We start from the raw sequence: 16,516 nt of genomic DNA on the forward strand, positions 1-16,516 counted from the left end.
GGCATGCCACAGTCCAGGTGTTTGTCCCCTTGAAACAACTTTTCCATTACTATTGTGGCCAGAAAGAGTCCCTGTGGGTTTTAAAATTCGCCTGCCTATTAAAGTCTATGGCGGTTCGCAATGTTCGCGAACGGCAAATTTTATGTTCGCGACATCACTACTATTTATACACATACTTATATTCATATTATATGCGGTAAATTGATGTTTCTTTTTTTCGGCAAACACACTAATTGTTGGGGTGTTCGACCGTTGGTTCGGCCCACCGAATGCTTCTCAATGCACTGCGTGCCACACAGTGCATTGAAAGTCCTAACTGGCTGAAGAAATTAAGGTTTTGCCCAATCAGGGCACAGAACACTGTAAGAGCCATGATTGGAGAAAGTAATGATGACTGTGTCCAATCATAGCCCATTACTCATTGGACCCACCCAACACTATAAAAGGTTCCTTCCAAGAGCAGCTATTTGCAGTGTGATAGATAGAACAGTTCATTGCTACTAGCGAATTAGTGTGTTATAGTTTGCTATTGTGAGTGTAGTGTGAATATAGTGATAGTGCAGCGTGAGTGTAGAGCAACCTTCCTTTTTTACTTTAGTGTCAGTTAAGTGTCAGGGAAGGTTTACTGCAGTAAATTGAAGTATGTCAGCGTAGAGTGTCGGGGCACTTTTACTGCAGTATATTGAAATGCGTTAGTGAACTTTTACTGCGGTATATTGAAGTGTGTTAGTGCACTTTTACTTCAGTATATTGAAGTGTGTCAGGGCACTTTTACTGCAATATATTAAAGTGCGTTAGTGCACTTTTACTGCGGTATATTGAAGTGCGTTACTGCACTTTTACAGCAGTATATTGTAGTGTGTCAGTGGAGTGTGTCTGTGTAGTGAGTACTCAAGTTAAAGTGCACCAAACACCACTTTCGATTGATTAAAGTGCATCCAAGTACACATTTCCCTGTTGCTATTACACTTTGGTAATAAGCCCCAACCCCTCCTCCAAATCATGTCTGGGAGGCCCACAAGGAGAGGCTGATGTTCCTATGGTACTGTGAGGGGGCCAGCAGCATCTGTGTCCACAGGCAAAAGTGGACCTGGTCCTCCTTTTAGTGATGTTGCCCATGCTATCCAGCCACAGTATGCAGAGGAGGTGGTGGACGGGCTTACTAAACCATCCTCCTCTTCCATCACCCAAGCAGTGCACTGCAGCTGCCAGAGAGACTTGTTCTGCCTCCTTTTCCACAGCTACACCTGCCATAACCCCAGCATCAGGCATGGAGAAATTAGCTGAATTATTTGAACACAGCATCAGCCACTTTCTTTCTGAGGATGCACAGACGTTACTTAACCACTTGCCGACCAGGCCATAGCTGAATGACGGCTACAGTGCGGTCGGCTTATTCTGGAAGGGCGTACAATGATGTCCTCCCAGAATCGCACTTCCCTGGGGCGCGCACACAGAAGTGTCCCGGGACCCGGTGCACAACAGATCGTGGTAAAGGGCCAATGACAGTGGCCCTTTACCACGTGATGGCTCCGTCCAATGACGGAGCGATCACTTGTCAACAAACCGGTGCATGTCTGGTTCATTTCTCTCCTCTCCTCGCACAATGTACACAATGATCGGTACAGTGTGCGAGGAGAGGAGAGGAGAGGAGAGAAACTGTAGCTGCACCCATCCTCTGCCTCCTCTATATACCTCAACTATGCCCATCTGTGCCACATCCATGCCTCATCTGTGCCACATCCATGCTACATCCATGCCTCATCAGTGCCACATCCATGCCCATCCATGCCACATTTGTACCCACCCATGCCACCTCAGTGCTCATCTGTGGCTCATCCATGCCACATTCGTGCTCATCTATGCCACATCAGTGCTCATCCATGCCACATCCATGCCACTTCAGTGCTCATCCATGCCACGTCAGTGCTCATCAATGCCAAGTCAGTGCTCATCCATCCCACGTCAGTGCTCATCCATGCCACGTCAGTGCTCATCCGGGCCACATTCATGCCACATCAGTGCTCATCTGTGCCATATCCATGCCACATCAGTGCTCATTCATTCCACGTCAGTGGTCATTGGTGCCATGTCCATGCCACGTCAGGGCTAATCTGTGCCACATCCATGCCACGTCAGTGCTCATCCATGCTGCATCTATGCCACGTCAGTGCTCATCCGTGCCACATCCATGCTACGTCAGTGCTCATCCATGCCAGATCCATGCCACGTCAGTGCTCTTCCATGCCACACCCATGCAACGTCAGTGCACATCCATGCCACATCAGTGCTCATCCGTGTCACATCCATGGCACATCGTTGCTCATCCGTGCCACATCCATGCCACATCAGTGCTCATCCGTGCCACATCAGTTCAACTACAGTGCTTATCAGTGCTCTACAGTGCTTATCAGTGCCCTACAGCCTCACAAAATTGTAATAGGAAGTCAGGAAATGACTGTGCTCCTTGCATGTTGGGCCTCTGTTTTTGGTTAGGCTGTGTAAACGTGTCACACATGTGGTATTGCCATACTCAGGAGGAGTAGGAGAATGTATTTTGGGTGTCATTTTTGCTATGTACATGCTATGTGTTAGAAATATCTTATAAATGGAAAACTTTGTGTAAATAAAAATGAATTTTCATTTTCTTTCCACATATTCCAAAAACTTGTGGAAAAAAATGACATGTTCCAAAGACGCATTATGCCTCCTAGAATATGAGTTAGGGTGTTTGCTTTCCAAAATGGGGTCATTTTGTGGGTGTTTCCATTGTCCTGGTGCTCCAGGGCCTTCAAAAGTGTGCTAGGTTGTCAGGAAATGATATGTGTAATTTTTGTTCCTAGAACACCTGGAGGTGCTACTTGTATGTTGGACCTCCCACACATGTGGTATCGCCATACTCAGGAGGAGTAGCAGAATGTATTTTGGGGTGTAGTTGCAAGTGTGCATATACTGTGTGTGAGAAATAACTTTGTAATATGACCATTTTTAAAATAAAAATAAAAAATCTTCATTTTCCAAAGAATTGTGGAAAAAAATTACAACTTCAAAAAACTCACCATGCCTCTTACTAAATACCTTGGAAGGTCTACTTTCCAAAAAGGGGTCTCAAGAAATGAGGCCGTCAGTACATCAAGTGAGATCAATTTTCAATGATGGGCACCATAGCTTGTAGACCAGTGGTTCTTAACCTTGTTGAAGGTACTGAACCCCACCAGTTTCATATGCGCATTCACCGAACCCTTCTTAATTGGAAAAATAAAATATGATTTTTCCAAATTCAAAACATAGGTATATATTATTTTAGGTATATATTTATACATAGGTGCACAAAATGAACAAAACCATTAAGAACAAAGAACAAAACCATTAAAACATGATTTTCACACAAAAACAAAAACATAATAATGAATATTTACTGCAAATTAGTGTGACTTCTGCTGTTGTCTTTCAGAGACCAGTTCAGAAATGGGCAGCTTTATCTTGGCAAGTGCCACTCATGTCATTTCCGCAACAAAGTCTGTTCCTTTTCTTTGTTTTTATGTCCAGCATCCCCCCTTACAGCAGGCCAGGGTATAGATCACCCCCTATACAGTAGGCCAGGGTGAGGGGGATCTATATGGGGGACCCCGGACCTCACCTCACCCTGGCCTGCTGTAAGGGGGAGATCTATATGGGGGACGGGACCTCTCCTCACCCGGGCCTGCTGTAAGGGGGGATCTATATGGGGGACCTCTCCTCACCCTGGCCTGCTGTAAGGGGGGAATCTATATGGGGGACCTCGGACCTCACCTCACCCTGGCCTGCTGTAAGGGGGGATCTATATGGGGGATGGGACCTCACCTCACCCTGGCCTTCTGTAAGGGGGGAGATCTATATGGGGGACGGGACCTCACCTCAACCTGGCCTGCTGTAACGGGGGATCTATATGGGGGACCTGGTCCCCCATATAGATCCCCCCTTACAGCAGGCCAGGGTGAGGTCCCCCCATATAGATCCCAGGTCCCCCATATAGATCCCCCCTTACAGCAGGCCAGGGTGAGGTGAGGTCCAGTCCCCCATATAGATCTCCCCCCTTACAGCAGGACAGGGTGAGGTGAGGTCCGGACCCTGGCCTGCTGTAGGGGGGATCTATATGGGGGACCCCAGAGTGACCTAACCTCACCCTGGCCTGCTGTAAGGGGGGATCTATATGGGGGACCCCAGAGTGACCTAACCTCACCCTGGCCTGCTGTAGGGGGGGATCTATATGGGGGACCTCACCTCACCCTGGTCTACTGTAAGGGGGGATCTATATGGGGGATCATGTCCCCCATATAGATCCCCCCTTACAGCAGGCCAGGGTGAGATGAGGTCCTGTCCCCCATTTAGATCTCCCCCCTTACAGCAGGCCAGGTTCCCCATAAAATAGATCCCCTTTACATAGTCTTCTCAGTGTTCTCACACAGTCAGTCAGACAGTCAGTCACTAGACTAGTACAGCCAGTACTACTCCAGTCCTACCTTTTTTTCACCTGTGTCCCGACTCCCAATAACAGGCTAGGTTTTCCTCCTGCAGGCTGCAGCACCACTGTCACCACTGGCTCTCTGGCCTCTCACCTGCCGGCTTCTTCTGCTGCTGTGGCTGCCTGGCCTGGCGGTTCTCTCCCGCGTTGCGCTGGGCGGCCGCTGCACGGGTTAGTCCCTCCCCCAGACAGTCCTTCTGCACAGCCAGCAGTGAGAGTGAGTCAGGGGCAGAGAGAGCTGCGAGTGCGAGCAGACTCAGCGGGCGGCGGCGGCCAGCCTATCATGACAGAGTGAGTGACATGACACTGCGGAGCGGATGCGCCCCCCCCCCAGATGTTGCGCCCGGTGCAGCCGGCCCCCCCTGCACCCCCCACGCTACGCCACTGGATGTTATGTATTTCCATGATGACGGCGAGGAGCGGGAGTGGAAGGACATGCCCGAAACTGGAGAAATAGTCCCTGACAGCGAAGTGGTATTAGCGGAGGGTGTGCCGAACCCTCGAGACTGACCCACGAACCCCTGGGGTTCGATCGAACCCAGGTTAAGAACCACTGTTGTAGACTCTATAACCTTCACAAAGACCAAAAAATGTATACTTATTTGGGTTATTTTAACTAAAGACATGTAGCAGTATAAATTTTGGGCAAAATTATGAAAAAAAATGACTAAATTTGCAAAATTTTAAAACCGAAACAAAGAAAAATTCATTTCTTTACAAAATTTTTGGTCTTTTTTCATTTATAGAGCAAAAAATAAAAATTCCAATGAAAAAAGGATGGAAATTTCTTGTGGGTACAGTGTTGCATGACTGAGTAATTGTCATTCAAAATGTGAGAGCACTGAAAGCTGAAAATTGATCCGGTTAGAAAGGGGGATTAAGTGCCCAGTGGGTAATACGTGGTTAATTCTGATGTTGGTTCTGAGGTAGAGGAAGCGAATAACATGAGCCTACAGAGAGGGGAGAACACTGATAAACAACAAATTGGCAATCATGTTCCCCCATGAACTTGGGCCTGAGAGTACTAGAATTTGGCTCCTTCGCATAAGGCTTGCTTACTCACCAGAAATTATCCCAAAAATCTCTAATTTTGTTCCGAGTGCACAAAAATATGGCTTAATCATATAGACTGGCTTTCCAAGCCAGTGTCTATAAAATAAAGAAAGCTTGCAGGGAAAATCAATTTTAATGTCAATTTTTTTTTCTTTATATATGTTAGTTTTGCTGCAGCGGGTTCAATACCCGGTACAGATGCGCCACCAGTGGCGTAGTGTGTGTGTGTGTGTGTGTGTGTGTGTGGGGAGGGGTGCATCCCGTGCCAGTCATCCACAATGCCACTCCGTCCTTCCTTAATTACACTGACAGTGTTTCACTCTCACTGTAGTGTGCTTTGACCACTGCTCTCTGAGTCTGCCCTGCCCGGCTGTCCGAGCTTAGCAATGGGCAGCGGGCGCCCTGTGATTGGTTGAATGGGGTCATGTGCAGGCTACAGACATGGGCATCCCGTGATTGGCCTGGCCGAACAGGTCACGTGCAGGGGTGGGCTGGTCTGTGGGTGATCGCGGTCGGCGCATGTGCACCTGCTTGGTTCTGGATTCCCCTGCTGTGAACCGTGGCCACACTATGTGTGAACCCTGCCTAACCATCTCCTGTATCAAGTCTGCAGTCTCTGACTATCTCCTGTAGTGTGTCTGCAGTCTCTGACTGTCTCCTGTAGTCTGTCTGCAGTCTCTGACCATCTCCTGTATCAAGTCTGCAGTCTGACTGTCTCCTGTATCAAGTCTGCAGTCTCTGACCGTCTCCTGTGTCAAGTCTGCAGTCTCTGACTGTCTCCTGTGGTCTGCCTGCAGTCTTTGACAATCTCCTGTATCAAGTCTGCAGTCTCTGACCGTCTCCTGTATCAAGTCTGCAGTCTCTGACTGTCTCCTGTGGTCTGCCTGCAGTTTCTGACCATCTCCTGTATCATGTCTACAGTCTCTGACTGCCCAGGACCACCAGTATAATATACAGTACATTTTTTCCTTAGTATATATATTCATTAAATAATAAATATATAATAAGCTACAAAGGCCAAATATATATGTATGAATAATCCTAAAATGTACCATAAGGGGTTTAAAACTGTACTAGTGGAAGGGTCTCAGGGAGTACTAAAAATCCACGGTTTAGGGGGCACAAGTTACTTGGCTTGCCCTGGGTGCTGACAACCTACGCCACTGTGCACTACTTTATAGGCAGACTAAGGGGACCCCCGGGCACTATAATTAAAGGAATTTTTCATTTCATATTATTTCACTTTAAGCATCAGTAAATCACTGCTCATTTAAAAAAGGTTTTATTACAAACTTTTTTTTTCATTGATACATGTCCCCCTGGGCAGTATCCAGACCCCCATACCCTTTGTATGCCCAATAACTTGCATATAAGCCTTCAAAATGGACATTTTTGATTTTTCCCTTTTGGGTCTCATAGACTTCAGTGGAATTCGTTGGGTGGCTCCAAACTTTTGCAATGTTCAAAAGTTCTGGCTCGAACCAAACAGGGGGTCGTTTGGCCCAACTCTACTTGTAAAAACTAAATTTCTGCACATTACATGCCATTACACACTTTAATCATTTTTTAGCACATTATGTCAGTTCCTTGACACTATGAGTAACCAACATTCAGTAACATGCTGACACTAAAATAAGGAAATGGCATAAAATTAAGGATTTGTGCATTGCCTATGAAACAATGGCTTAAAATGTACTTAAATATAAAAGCCTTTCAAGGCAAACAGGCCATACATTATAGAGTTTTGTTTGGATTTACCTTCAACTATGTGGTGCAAGGGCCTGCCTGATTGCATACAAATTGAAAGTGTTTATTATTATATGGTTTTAGTAAATCTAAAGGAAAATTGTAGAAGAAAAATGCTTGACTGCACCGCCGCATTGGTGCGGGTCTCCTTCTCTAGCTTGCCACAGTGCTCTGTCCTACCACTGCGGAGTGCCAGCAGGAGCAGGACAGAGCAGGAGACACTAGGCTGGCTAGCGCATGGGGCTCTCTCCTGTCTAACCTGCCAAGACTTTTTATGGACTTTTTAATGGATGTTCATTTACGGTATATATTGTGTTTACATTTTTTGTGTGTGCACAAAGTGATTACTAAGTGTGCTCAAATGCTAGTTGATGTTTAGGTATTTATACACTTGCAGATTTACCTTTGACTGTGTCTCACTGGATGTAGGTAGAGGGTACCATCATCCTTGCGCTACAGATATTTAATATTATTGCTGTCTTGTACAGCAACTTATTTATATCTTCCATATACAATAGAAAAGAATAGAAAGAATATAACAATATAATGATTTTCCAAATTTCAACTTTCGAATAGAATACATTTTTTAATTTTGAATAGAATAAATTTGAATAGAATAGAAAAGAATAGAATAGAAAAGAATATAACAGAAAATAATAGAAAAAACAATAGAATAGAATGGAATAGAAAGAATTTAACCATCTTCCAAAGACAAGCTGTGGAGGTGATCTTTACTGTCCTGCTACAGAGCGCGCTTGAGTGTGAGCACTATAAACACAGTGCGGAACATACTTCCTCTTTAAACACAATCGGCTAAATTCATAAAGCTTTAACGCAAAGATAAGAATCTTTATTTCAAATTTCATTGGTCTACGCTGCTACAATAGGGAGCTCTGTAGCAGGATCGGAAGCCCAGATGCTAATTTTTTTCAGTTCCTGGGCTTAGTGGGATAACAACTATCATTGACAGCCAGCGGTTCCAGCACCAAAGCTTGTGGGCACCATTGAGACTTATGCCTCAAGACACACGCACCGATTGTTGACCGTTAATTTTCGGCCAACGTCCGATCGGCCGATTGTCGGCTTGTTAGTATGATGCTTTCGACAACCGACTGCGACTTTTCCGCCGAACAAAATCTGGTGTGCAGACTATAAAATTTTTGTTGGCCGTCAACAGAACGTTCGTCAGTCAGTACAGATTTTGGCAGACAAAAATCTGAAGAGCAAGACTGGGCATGCTCAGAGAAGAAAAAACACACGGAAAGTAAACCATCACGTGACATCACTTCTGAAGTTGGTTGTTGTTGGCCGAAAAAATGTGTGTGCAGTCTAGAGCACATTTCAACCAACACAACAACACTGGACAAAAGTCGGCCGATCGATCGGCCAAAAATCGGTGCGTGTGTACGAGGCTTTACTCTGCTCTGCCTCATTTAAAGGCCAGAGTGCAATGAACCACATTGTCCATGCAGCCCTAGGTCTAGAGACACAAGACTTTCATACTGAGGAAGATCCTGCCATACCTGCCTTTATAATTTAGAGGTTTTATTGCAGGTGACTGTCATAAACACACCCGTGGCTTTCATTAGATATGTAACAATCCAGCTGTGTTCAGTTATATGTAAATCAAGCAGAATTATCTAGCAATGATTGTGCAGCAGTTTTATTCTCCTATATTTAAAGTAGTTGTAAACCCTTACATATACCCAGTGAAGTGACTATCCACAGGTGATACACAGAGATGAAACTAATCCTCCTACATAAGTTGTACCTGTCTATCTGAAGTCTACTCTTCTCTACATCAGTTCAAAGTCCAGAATTTATAAGCTTGTCTGAGAGTTCAGAAAAAAAGGGAGTGGAGAGCTGAAGTTACACTCTGCAGAGCTCAGTGAGTAGAGGCCTGAGAGCTGATTAGAGGGAATAGAAACTCCTCCTTCACACAGCACACAGAAACAGAGCTGAGGCTGTCAATCAGCTGGAACTCCCTCCCCTGTCACCATTTTTGTCTTGCTGTCAGGAAAACTTGTCAGAAATGAATAATGCTGATAGCAGAGGAAGGAAGCAGCAGACAGAAATGACACTAAAGTCTCATACACACAATCAAATGATCAAATGAATTTTCGTTTGTTTTTTGTTGCATGCTAGTCTCATATGGAAAGTGAAGAGGTTACTTTCATAGGAAAATTCTCATATGACAGAATTCAACTTCAGAAGGGATGTAATTGTTGAAATGTAATGTGTTGAATTGGTTTGTATGTATTATTTTGTTTCCAAGCATGCGTAGTCTTGCTCTTACAAATTTTTTTCGGACTAAAACTGTACTAATGAAATGAAAATCGGACATTGTGTTCATGTATAGTAAACATTTTATAGTCTGCACATCCAATTTTTGTTGTCCGAAAATTTATAATCGGCTGTCATTATACTAGCGACCCAAAAATCAGCAGATCGTTTGTCGTTTACTTCCGATTTTTTTATTGTGTGTATGGGCCTTTAGTGCTCTTAATTGAGACAAGTATACACTATAGAGCAGGGGTCTCCAAACTGTAGCCCTCCAGTTGTTCAGCAACTACAATTCCCATCATGCCTAGTCATATGTGTGAATGTCAGAGTTTCACAATGCATCATGGGAAATGTAGTTCCGCAACAGCTGGAGGGCCGTAGTTTGAAGATCCCTGCTATAGAGGGATATGCTTTGTTCATAGTTCATGTCTGAGGTTTACAACCACTTTAAGGAAAAGAGCAATAGGAGAGTGCCATAACTTATCACAACCAGTCAGATTTCATCTATTACTGATCCAGCTGCAGTAAACTGAATTGTGATAAGATGTTATGGGTTACTGCACATTTGAACATTTTAATCACTTATCATTTAGTATTAATAATTTATATGTTGATTTTAATGTGCTTCAATTGTACTGCTACAAGTTTAAACCCAGTGTGCTCTCAGGGTTAGAGTGTGCAGTGCTAAAATGATTGTGTATACAATCATTATTTCCCTTTAACCATTTGTCAACCAGCTGCCGTACTTTTACTGCGGCAGGTCGGCTCTGTCCTTCGAAACTACATACCTATACGTCGCTTCGTGAGACAGCTAGTGGAGGCGTGCGTGATTGCTCCCCATGGAGACAGAACAGCGGTCTCATGATGTAAACATGGCCCATCAGTGCTGCTTATTAGTCCCCATCAGTGCTGCCTACCAGTGCCCATCAGTGCCACCTATCAGTGCTGCTTATCAGCCACTTGTCAGTGCCTATCAGTGCAGCCTCATCAGGGCTTCCTCTTCAGTTCCCACCAGTATCGCCTCATCAGTGCCAACTATCAGTGCCGCCTCATCAATGCCCATCAGTGCAGCCTCAACAGAGCACATCAGTGAAGGAGAATAATTATCTGTTTGCAAAATGTATAACAAACTATTTATATTTTTCAAATATTTTTTTCCTTTTTTTTTGTTTAGCAAAAAATAAAAAACCCAGCGGTGATAAAATATCACCAAAAGAAACTCTATTTGTGTAAAAAAAATTATAAAAATGTCCTATGAGTACAAACGTTGTATGACTGTGCCATTGTCATTCAAAGTGTGACAGCACTGAAAGCTAAAAATTGGCCTGGGCAGGAAGGGGGTAAAAGTGCCCAGTAGGCAAGTGGTTAAGTGACCCACTCCACTGTGAAATAGGTGAAAATGTTCCTATATTAAGACACCACATGCTCCCTCCAGTCTACCAAAATTCTTACCTCCACTTTGGAGAAAAGAAACACATTATCAATCTAATCCTCACAGCTCCCAGGATCAGGAACACTTCCACCTCCGTCCTCAGGGGGTCTCTCTTGATGGGGTAGTACATGTCTCCACGGATTTTGGGGTACAGTACCTTCAAATATTCATAGAGTCATAATGCATTGCTCTCAGCAAGGTAAACATAAAGAAAAAGGCTCCCATAGTGTATTACAATAATTGAATTGGCAAATGTATTCAGAAAAGAATGCACTCACATAAAAAAACATTAAAAATGCCATAAAAACAAGTATAGGCACAGAAGACTTTCTCTCACTTCTGATCTATGCTGTCACCGCTTGCGTCCTACGCGTTACGTCACGGTCACTTTTATAATACATTAATCTGGGTAAACATGACTAGACACCATGTTATTGTGAAAAGTATTATTATCCAGTGGTTTCCATATTATAATCATTATTCTATATAGTATTTATGATAACCTGACTATAAGTGAAACACATAATTTCATATTTATTATGACTGAATGCTGTACCAATGACAATCTTAATGGTGTAATACTATATGCAATATTGTTGTGCTCAATTGCATCACTGTACCTAAAAATGAAATAACACAAGTTTAAATAAAAATTGTCAGTCAATGTAAAAACTTACCTTTTAATCTGTGAATGATGGGTAATGAAAAAGGCCTCCCTGGCAGACTTACAGATTTTACCTACCTCATATGTTGGATTTATTTAATCATACACAAAAAAAACTAACAGACAATGGTGGGTAGGCAGATCTAAGCTATCTGGGGATTCAGAAGTCTTGCTGCCATAAAAAAAGATATGACTCTTATGGTTTATTCCTCCTTCAACCCAAAATATCAGTTTAATGTGGACATAAAAAAAATGTGGACATGAAAAAAAAATGACCTTCATGAATGATATTAACAAAGAACAGATGAAAATTATTTGTATTCATTCATTTTTTTCAGAAGAAAAACAAGAAGGGATCTGTGGACATCACAAAGGTCAAGTGTGTGGAAGTGGTGAAGAACGGAACAGACCAAGTGCCTTGTCAGAATAAATATGCATTTCAGGTACAGCTCGCTCAGTTTCTACTTCTTGAGGAATCATCTTTGGTTGGCTCTAAAAGATTTCATAGAATTGTTGAAAGGATATGTAAAACCAAGAACATAAATGTTTTCCAGTCCCTAGAAGTGATGGCTGCATGTTGTCCTTGTCATTTCCAATGACCTAAAAAAAAGCCTGAAAAATAAAAATAATACATCCACTGGTTTAGATATGTTTTAAAGGAAACCTGTACAGGAGAAATGTTAAGAGGACCATTGCTGATTTCTTTCTCTGTACATTTTAGTTTCTTGGCTGTTCATGCTGATCCTCTGATTCAGTAGCTTCTTAGCCACTGACCTGCAATGAATATCAGATAGGGAGGTCTGATCTTTAAGCTAGCCTATACACATAAGGTGTCAGGGGGATGAATGTAGGAAACCTATAGATTCCTCAATCAACACTAAATAGCATGGATGGATGAATCTCCTGCTGCCGGATATTGTATTCATACAGATTGCACCTGTGCCTGTTAGAATATCCAAACAGTGACTGCAGTTGATTGGCTGCAGTCACTGTTTGTTTGACTAATTTCACATCTGACTCATTTGATTGCTTATGCTGGGTACACACAGGCTGAAAACTGTCAGTTTGGCAGGAACTGGGCGACTTTTGGCCCATGTCTACAACTCCCTGCCCTACAGAAGCCAGTCTCTATTGAGCAAGCATACTGGAAAACCAGTGTCCAATTGGCATCTGATAAGCGCTGGCAGTCAATGGGTGCGAATGCTGATCGGTGTGTTGTGGCAGTCCCCCTGTCAGAACACCATAGCACAGCAGGGGAGATCAGTGTACTAACATCACTTGTGTTAGTACAGCGATCTGTCAGTCTTTTTTTTTGTTCAGCCCACTGGGTTGAACAAAAAAAACGTGTAATGTGTACCAGGCTTTAATATTATGCAGATACCACCAAGCTCAAATTTCAGGCGATTCACTGGAATCAACCAAAATTCCATCTGTGTATGGCCAACTTAACTCTGACTTCATTTGTTGCATGTTTGTTCTGGGCCTTGACACATTAGGGTTGATTTACAAAAAACTGGAGAGTGCAAAATCTGGTGCAGCTAAGCATGGTAGCCAATCGTCTTCTAACTTCAGCTTTTTCAAATAAGCTTTGACAAAAAAAAAAAAAAATTTGCAGTGTCCAGTTTTAGTAAATCAACATACATGTGTACTTAAGGCAGACAGAAGGAAGTCAACCATGGCAATCTACATATATTTTATCATTGTTGGTAGAGCCAGCAGCACACCACCTCACTCAAAATGCTCATTCTTCCTGGATTTCATCTCTGTTCAAGGTTTCATACCCACTCAGCAACTGTCAAGAGGAATGAACGGACTGCACACCAATGATGTCACAATGGTATCATTCATCCATCATCAACCCACTCCAGCGTGTTTCGCCCAAAAAGAACTTAATCACAGAAACATGTCTTCATGATTAGCCCATTCCGATGTCATTTTGTGGACTTGCTGTCACTGAACTCAATTGATTTTAAAGCATTATGACATCAACTGTGTGTGGCCCTTTCATTCCTCTTTTCTAAATTTTGGTTTCTTTGAAAGTGGACCAGTGTAGTTAAAGACAAAACCGCACACTCTGGCCATTGCAGCTCAGCAGTTAAATATAATATTTTATTCATTACTCAAACATAGCTAAAGCATTGTAACCCATAACAAGCAGTCTGAAATCAAATGTTTCTTATTCTGATAACACTGAACCACTAATTATGATTGGTCGCTGCGAGGTAGGATGTCATCACGTCACAAATTTTGTTTTATAAGTATTTGAAAAGTTACAGTCACAACTATATTCTGTTCTCTAAAAATTCAATTATGAGAGAAATTTGCGGGGTCCCATTTTATCACTAGTAACTGTTCCTTCACATAGCAAGGTTCTTTACCTAAAGCTGACAAACTAAAGTTTTCTTAGCATTAATACCAGCTAGCCTGCTAAAAAAGAAATTACACTGTCTAACAATTTGTTTTAAAAACAGAGGATTTGGTTGCATATATTTGCAAATATACATGGAAGCCACACTGCCTTGTCAAGGCCCCTCTCTATAGTGTGGTCCTTATTCTTATGTTCGAGAATCTCTATATTGGAACATATATAGTAATGGATACATTAATGACAGCTATGCTTGGGGAAAGACCATTCCTCCTTAAAGTGGTTCTTAAGCCTTAAGGTTTTTTCACCTTAATGCATTCTATGCATTAAGGTGAAAATCCTTCTGTGCTGCAGCTCCAGCTTCTCCCCCGCCCTCCCTTTTCTTACCTGATCCCGATTTGATACAGCGATGTGCATGCCATTGGCTCCTGCTGCTGTCAATCAAATACTGTGACACGGGGGGCGGGGCAGAGTCCTGCTGTCTGTGTCAATAAACACAGCAGCACAACTCGGGAGCGAGCAGGCACGGGGGTCCCCCCATGGAAAGTGACTTTTGCCGAGGAGGAGGAGCCTGGAGCGCCGGCGGGGGACCCCAGATGAAGAGGATTCGGGCTGCTCTGTGCAAAAGCATTGCACAGAGCAGTTAAGTATAGTCATATATTACCAGCTTAATGTCACTATGTAGTGGTTTAATATCACTATTATATATTATCAGGTTTAATATAACTTTAAAGGTTTAGGTACACGTTAGAAGCCCAGCAAGAGCACAGTGGCTGCTGAAGACATCCAATGTGTCTCTGTCGATTCCAGTGAGCAAGCTATAAAACTTCCAGGATCCCAATTTATAAATAGCCTGGCCATTCACGCATCACATTTTTGCCCATTGTTGCTGAATTGGCTGAAATTTACTTTGTTGCAGGAGAGTCCATCTGCGCTGTTTAGCATGGATAGAGAAAAGTATATTTATGTTTAGCTCCCTTGTAACTATGACTGTCTTTATTGTGTGTTATTTTTTTGTATCAGGACTTTATAAAGATCCCCTTTGTACCTAACACCTTAGGGTTATCAGTATGATCAGTGACTGGTCTTGGAGGTTTGACCACTAATGACATCCTGTTTGAGCTCATTATATGTTAATAGAATAAGTGAGTCTAATTTTGTTCTGTTTTATTGTTTCTTTCAGGTTGTCTATGACGCAAACACACTGTACATTTTTTCCCCAACACCAGAGAGCCGTGACCAATGGGTTAGGTGTATAAAAAAAGGTGATAATTTTCTGATATTCTGCAAGGATTGCCTAGTTTTTTGGGGTTTATATATACTATTTCAGATTTACAGGGGGGTAGATTTATAACTTCTGTCACACAGCAAGACACTGCTAAAAAGCAAAAGTAAGGGCTTGCTTACACTTGCTGTTGGGAAGGTAGTAAAAATATACGGTTGGGCTGCGTATTTTATTACCTCTTTTTCACTGCATCTGAGCGCATTATAATCCAAAACATGATTTCATTCATTTTTTATATTAAAAGCAAACCTAACCCATCCATCCATGTCTCTATGCTTTATTTTGCCGAGAAATCGCTTAACCCCCCCCCCCCCCCAGCATTTCTAGTTGTGGCCATTTTGAGTAAGGGCAGACTTACATATGTGCATCCAATTCGCATAACATGCCAGTGTGACTGGCTCTCAATGAAGCTGGTTCCCACATACATGTCCAGGGCGGCCGCGGTCCGGAATCCAAAAGGGTCCTGTGCAGGTTTGGGTCCGGTTCAGGTACAAATTCAGGCAAAATTTCAGACCTGATTCGCACCTGAATTGGTGAACAGGAACGCACGGGAACCTGGGCTGCAAACCACAGCCGGGCATATGTGAACCCAGACTTATGCATGCAGGCATGCTAGAAAGTGTGCTTAGCTGAGAAAACCCTCTCCTCTTCTCCTCCCCTCCTAAAGACTCCCGGCATGTATGACATACTTTGCCAAGGCAAGAAACCAGGAAGTAACTGAAGAAATGTAAAAAAAGTTTAGAACAAGTAAATATGATATACTTTCCTATCTATTTACTAATGCTAGCAGCATGAGGATTCAAAATAATCAATGTTGATTAACTCACATAATTCCTGCCAAATCTAAAAGAAAAAAATGAGTTAATAAATAAAAATGAAGATGAGATGAAACAAATATACAGTCTGGGCAGTTGGAGCTCCGGGATCGGAGAGACAAAGGGAGAGAAACAAAGTTACAGATAAACTCAGGAGCAGAGCTAACATTAGAGCCATGGCTGGGAGAAAGGAGGGGGGGGGGCGTACAGGGAGGGGGATTAGTGAGGGACGACTGTGTCTTTCTCAGCAGATAAAAGCTGGTAGCAGGGAGAGGGACAGAGATCAGCTTTCAGCTGCTGGAGAAAGATATCTGTATTTATTGTCAATCACTAATCCCCCTTCCTGTGTGCTCGGGTCCCCTACAAGAG

At 43.0% G+C, this 16,516-nt stretch overlaps 1 protein-coding gene across 2 annotated transcripts in view; it reads left to right on the top strand.

Moving 5' to 3' along the window:
- TEC (tec protein tyrosine kinase) overlaps nucleotides 1–16,516 on the top strand; it is a 198,591-nt gene that overhangs the window by 101,519 nt on the left and 80,556 nt on the right. For both annotated transcript variants that reach the window (XM_082259608.1, XM_082259607.1), the window contains exons 3-4: nucleotides 12,021–12,125; nucleotides 15,231–15,312. In XM_082259608.1, the coding sequence (XP_082115734.1) occupies nucleotides 12,021–12,125; nucleotides 15,231–15,312 (187 nt within the window). The remainder of the gene's footprint in view (nucleotides 1–12,020; nucleotides 12,126–15,230; nucleotides 15,313–16,516) is intronic.

This window comes from Pelophylax lessonae, assembly GCF_965119305.1.
Source record: "Pelophylax lessonae genome assembly, chromosome: 1".
In the NCBI taxonomy this organism is placed as follows: Eukaryota; Metazoa; Chordata; class Amphibia; order Anura; family Ranidae; genus Pelophylax; species Pelophylax lessonae.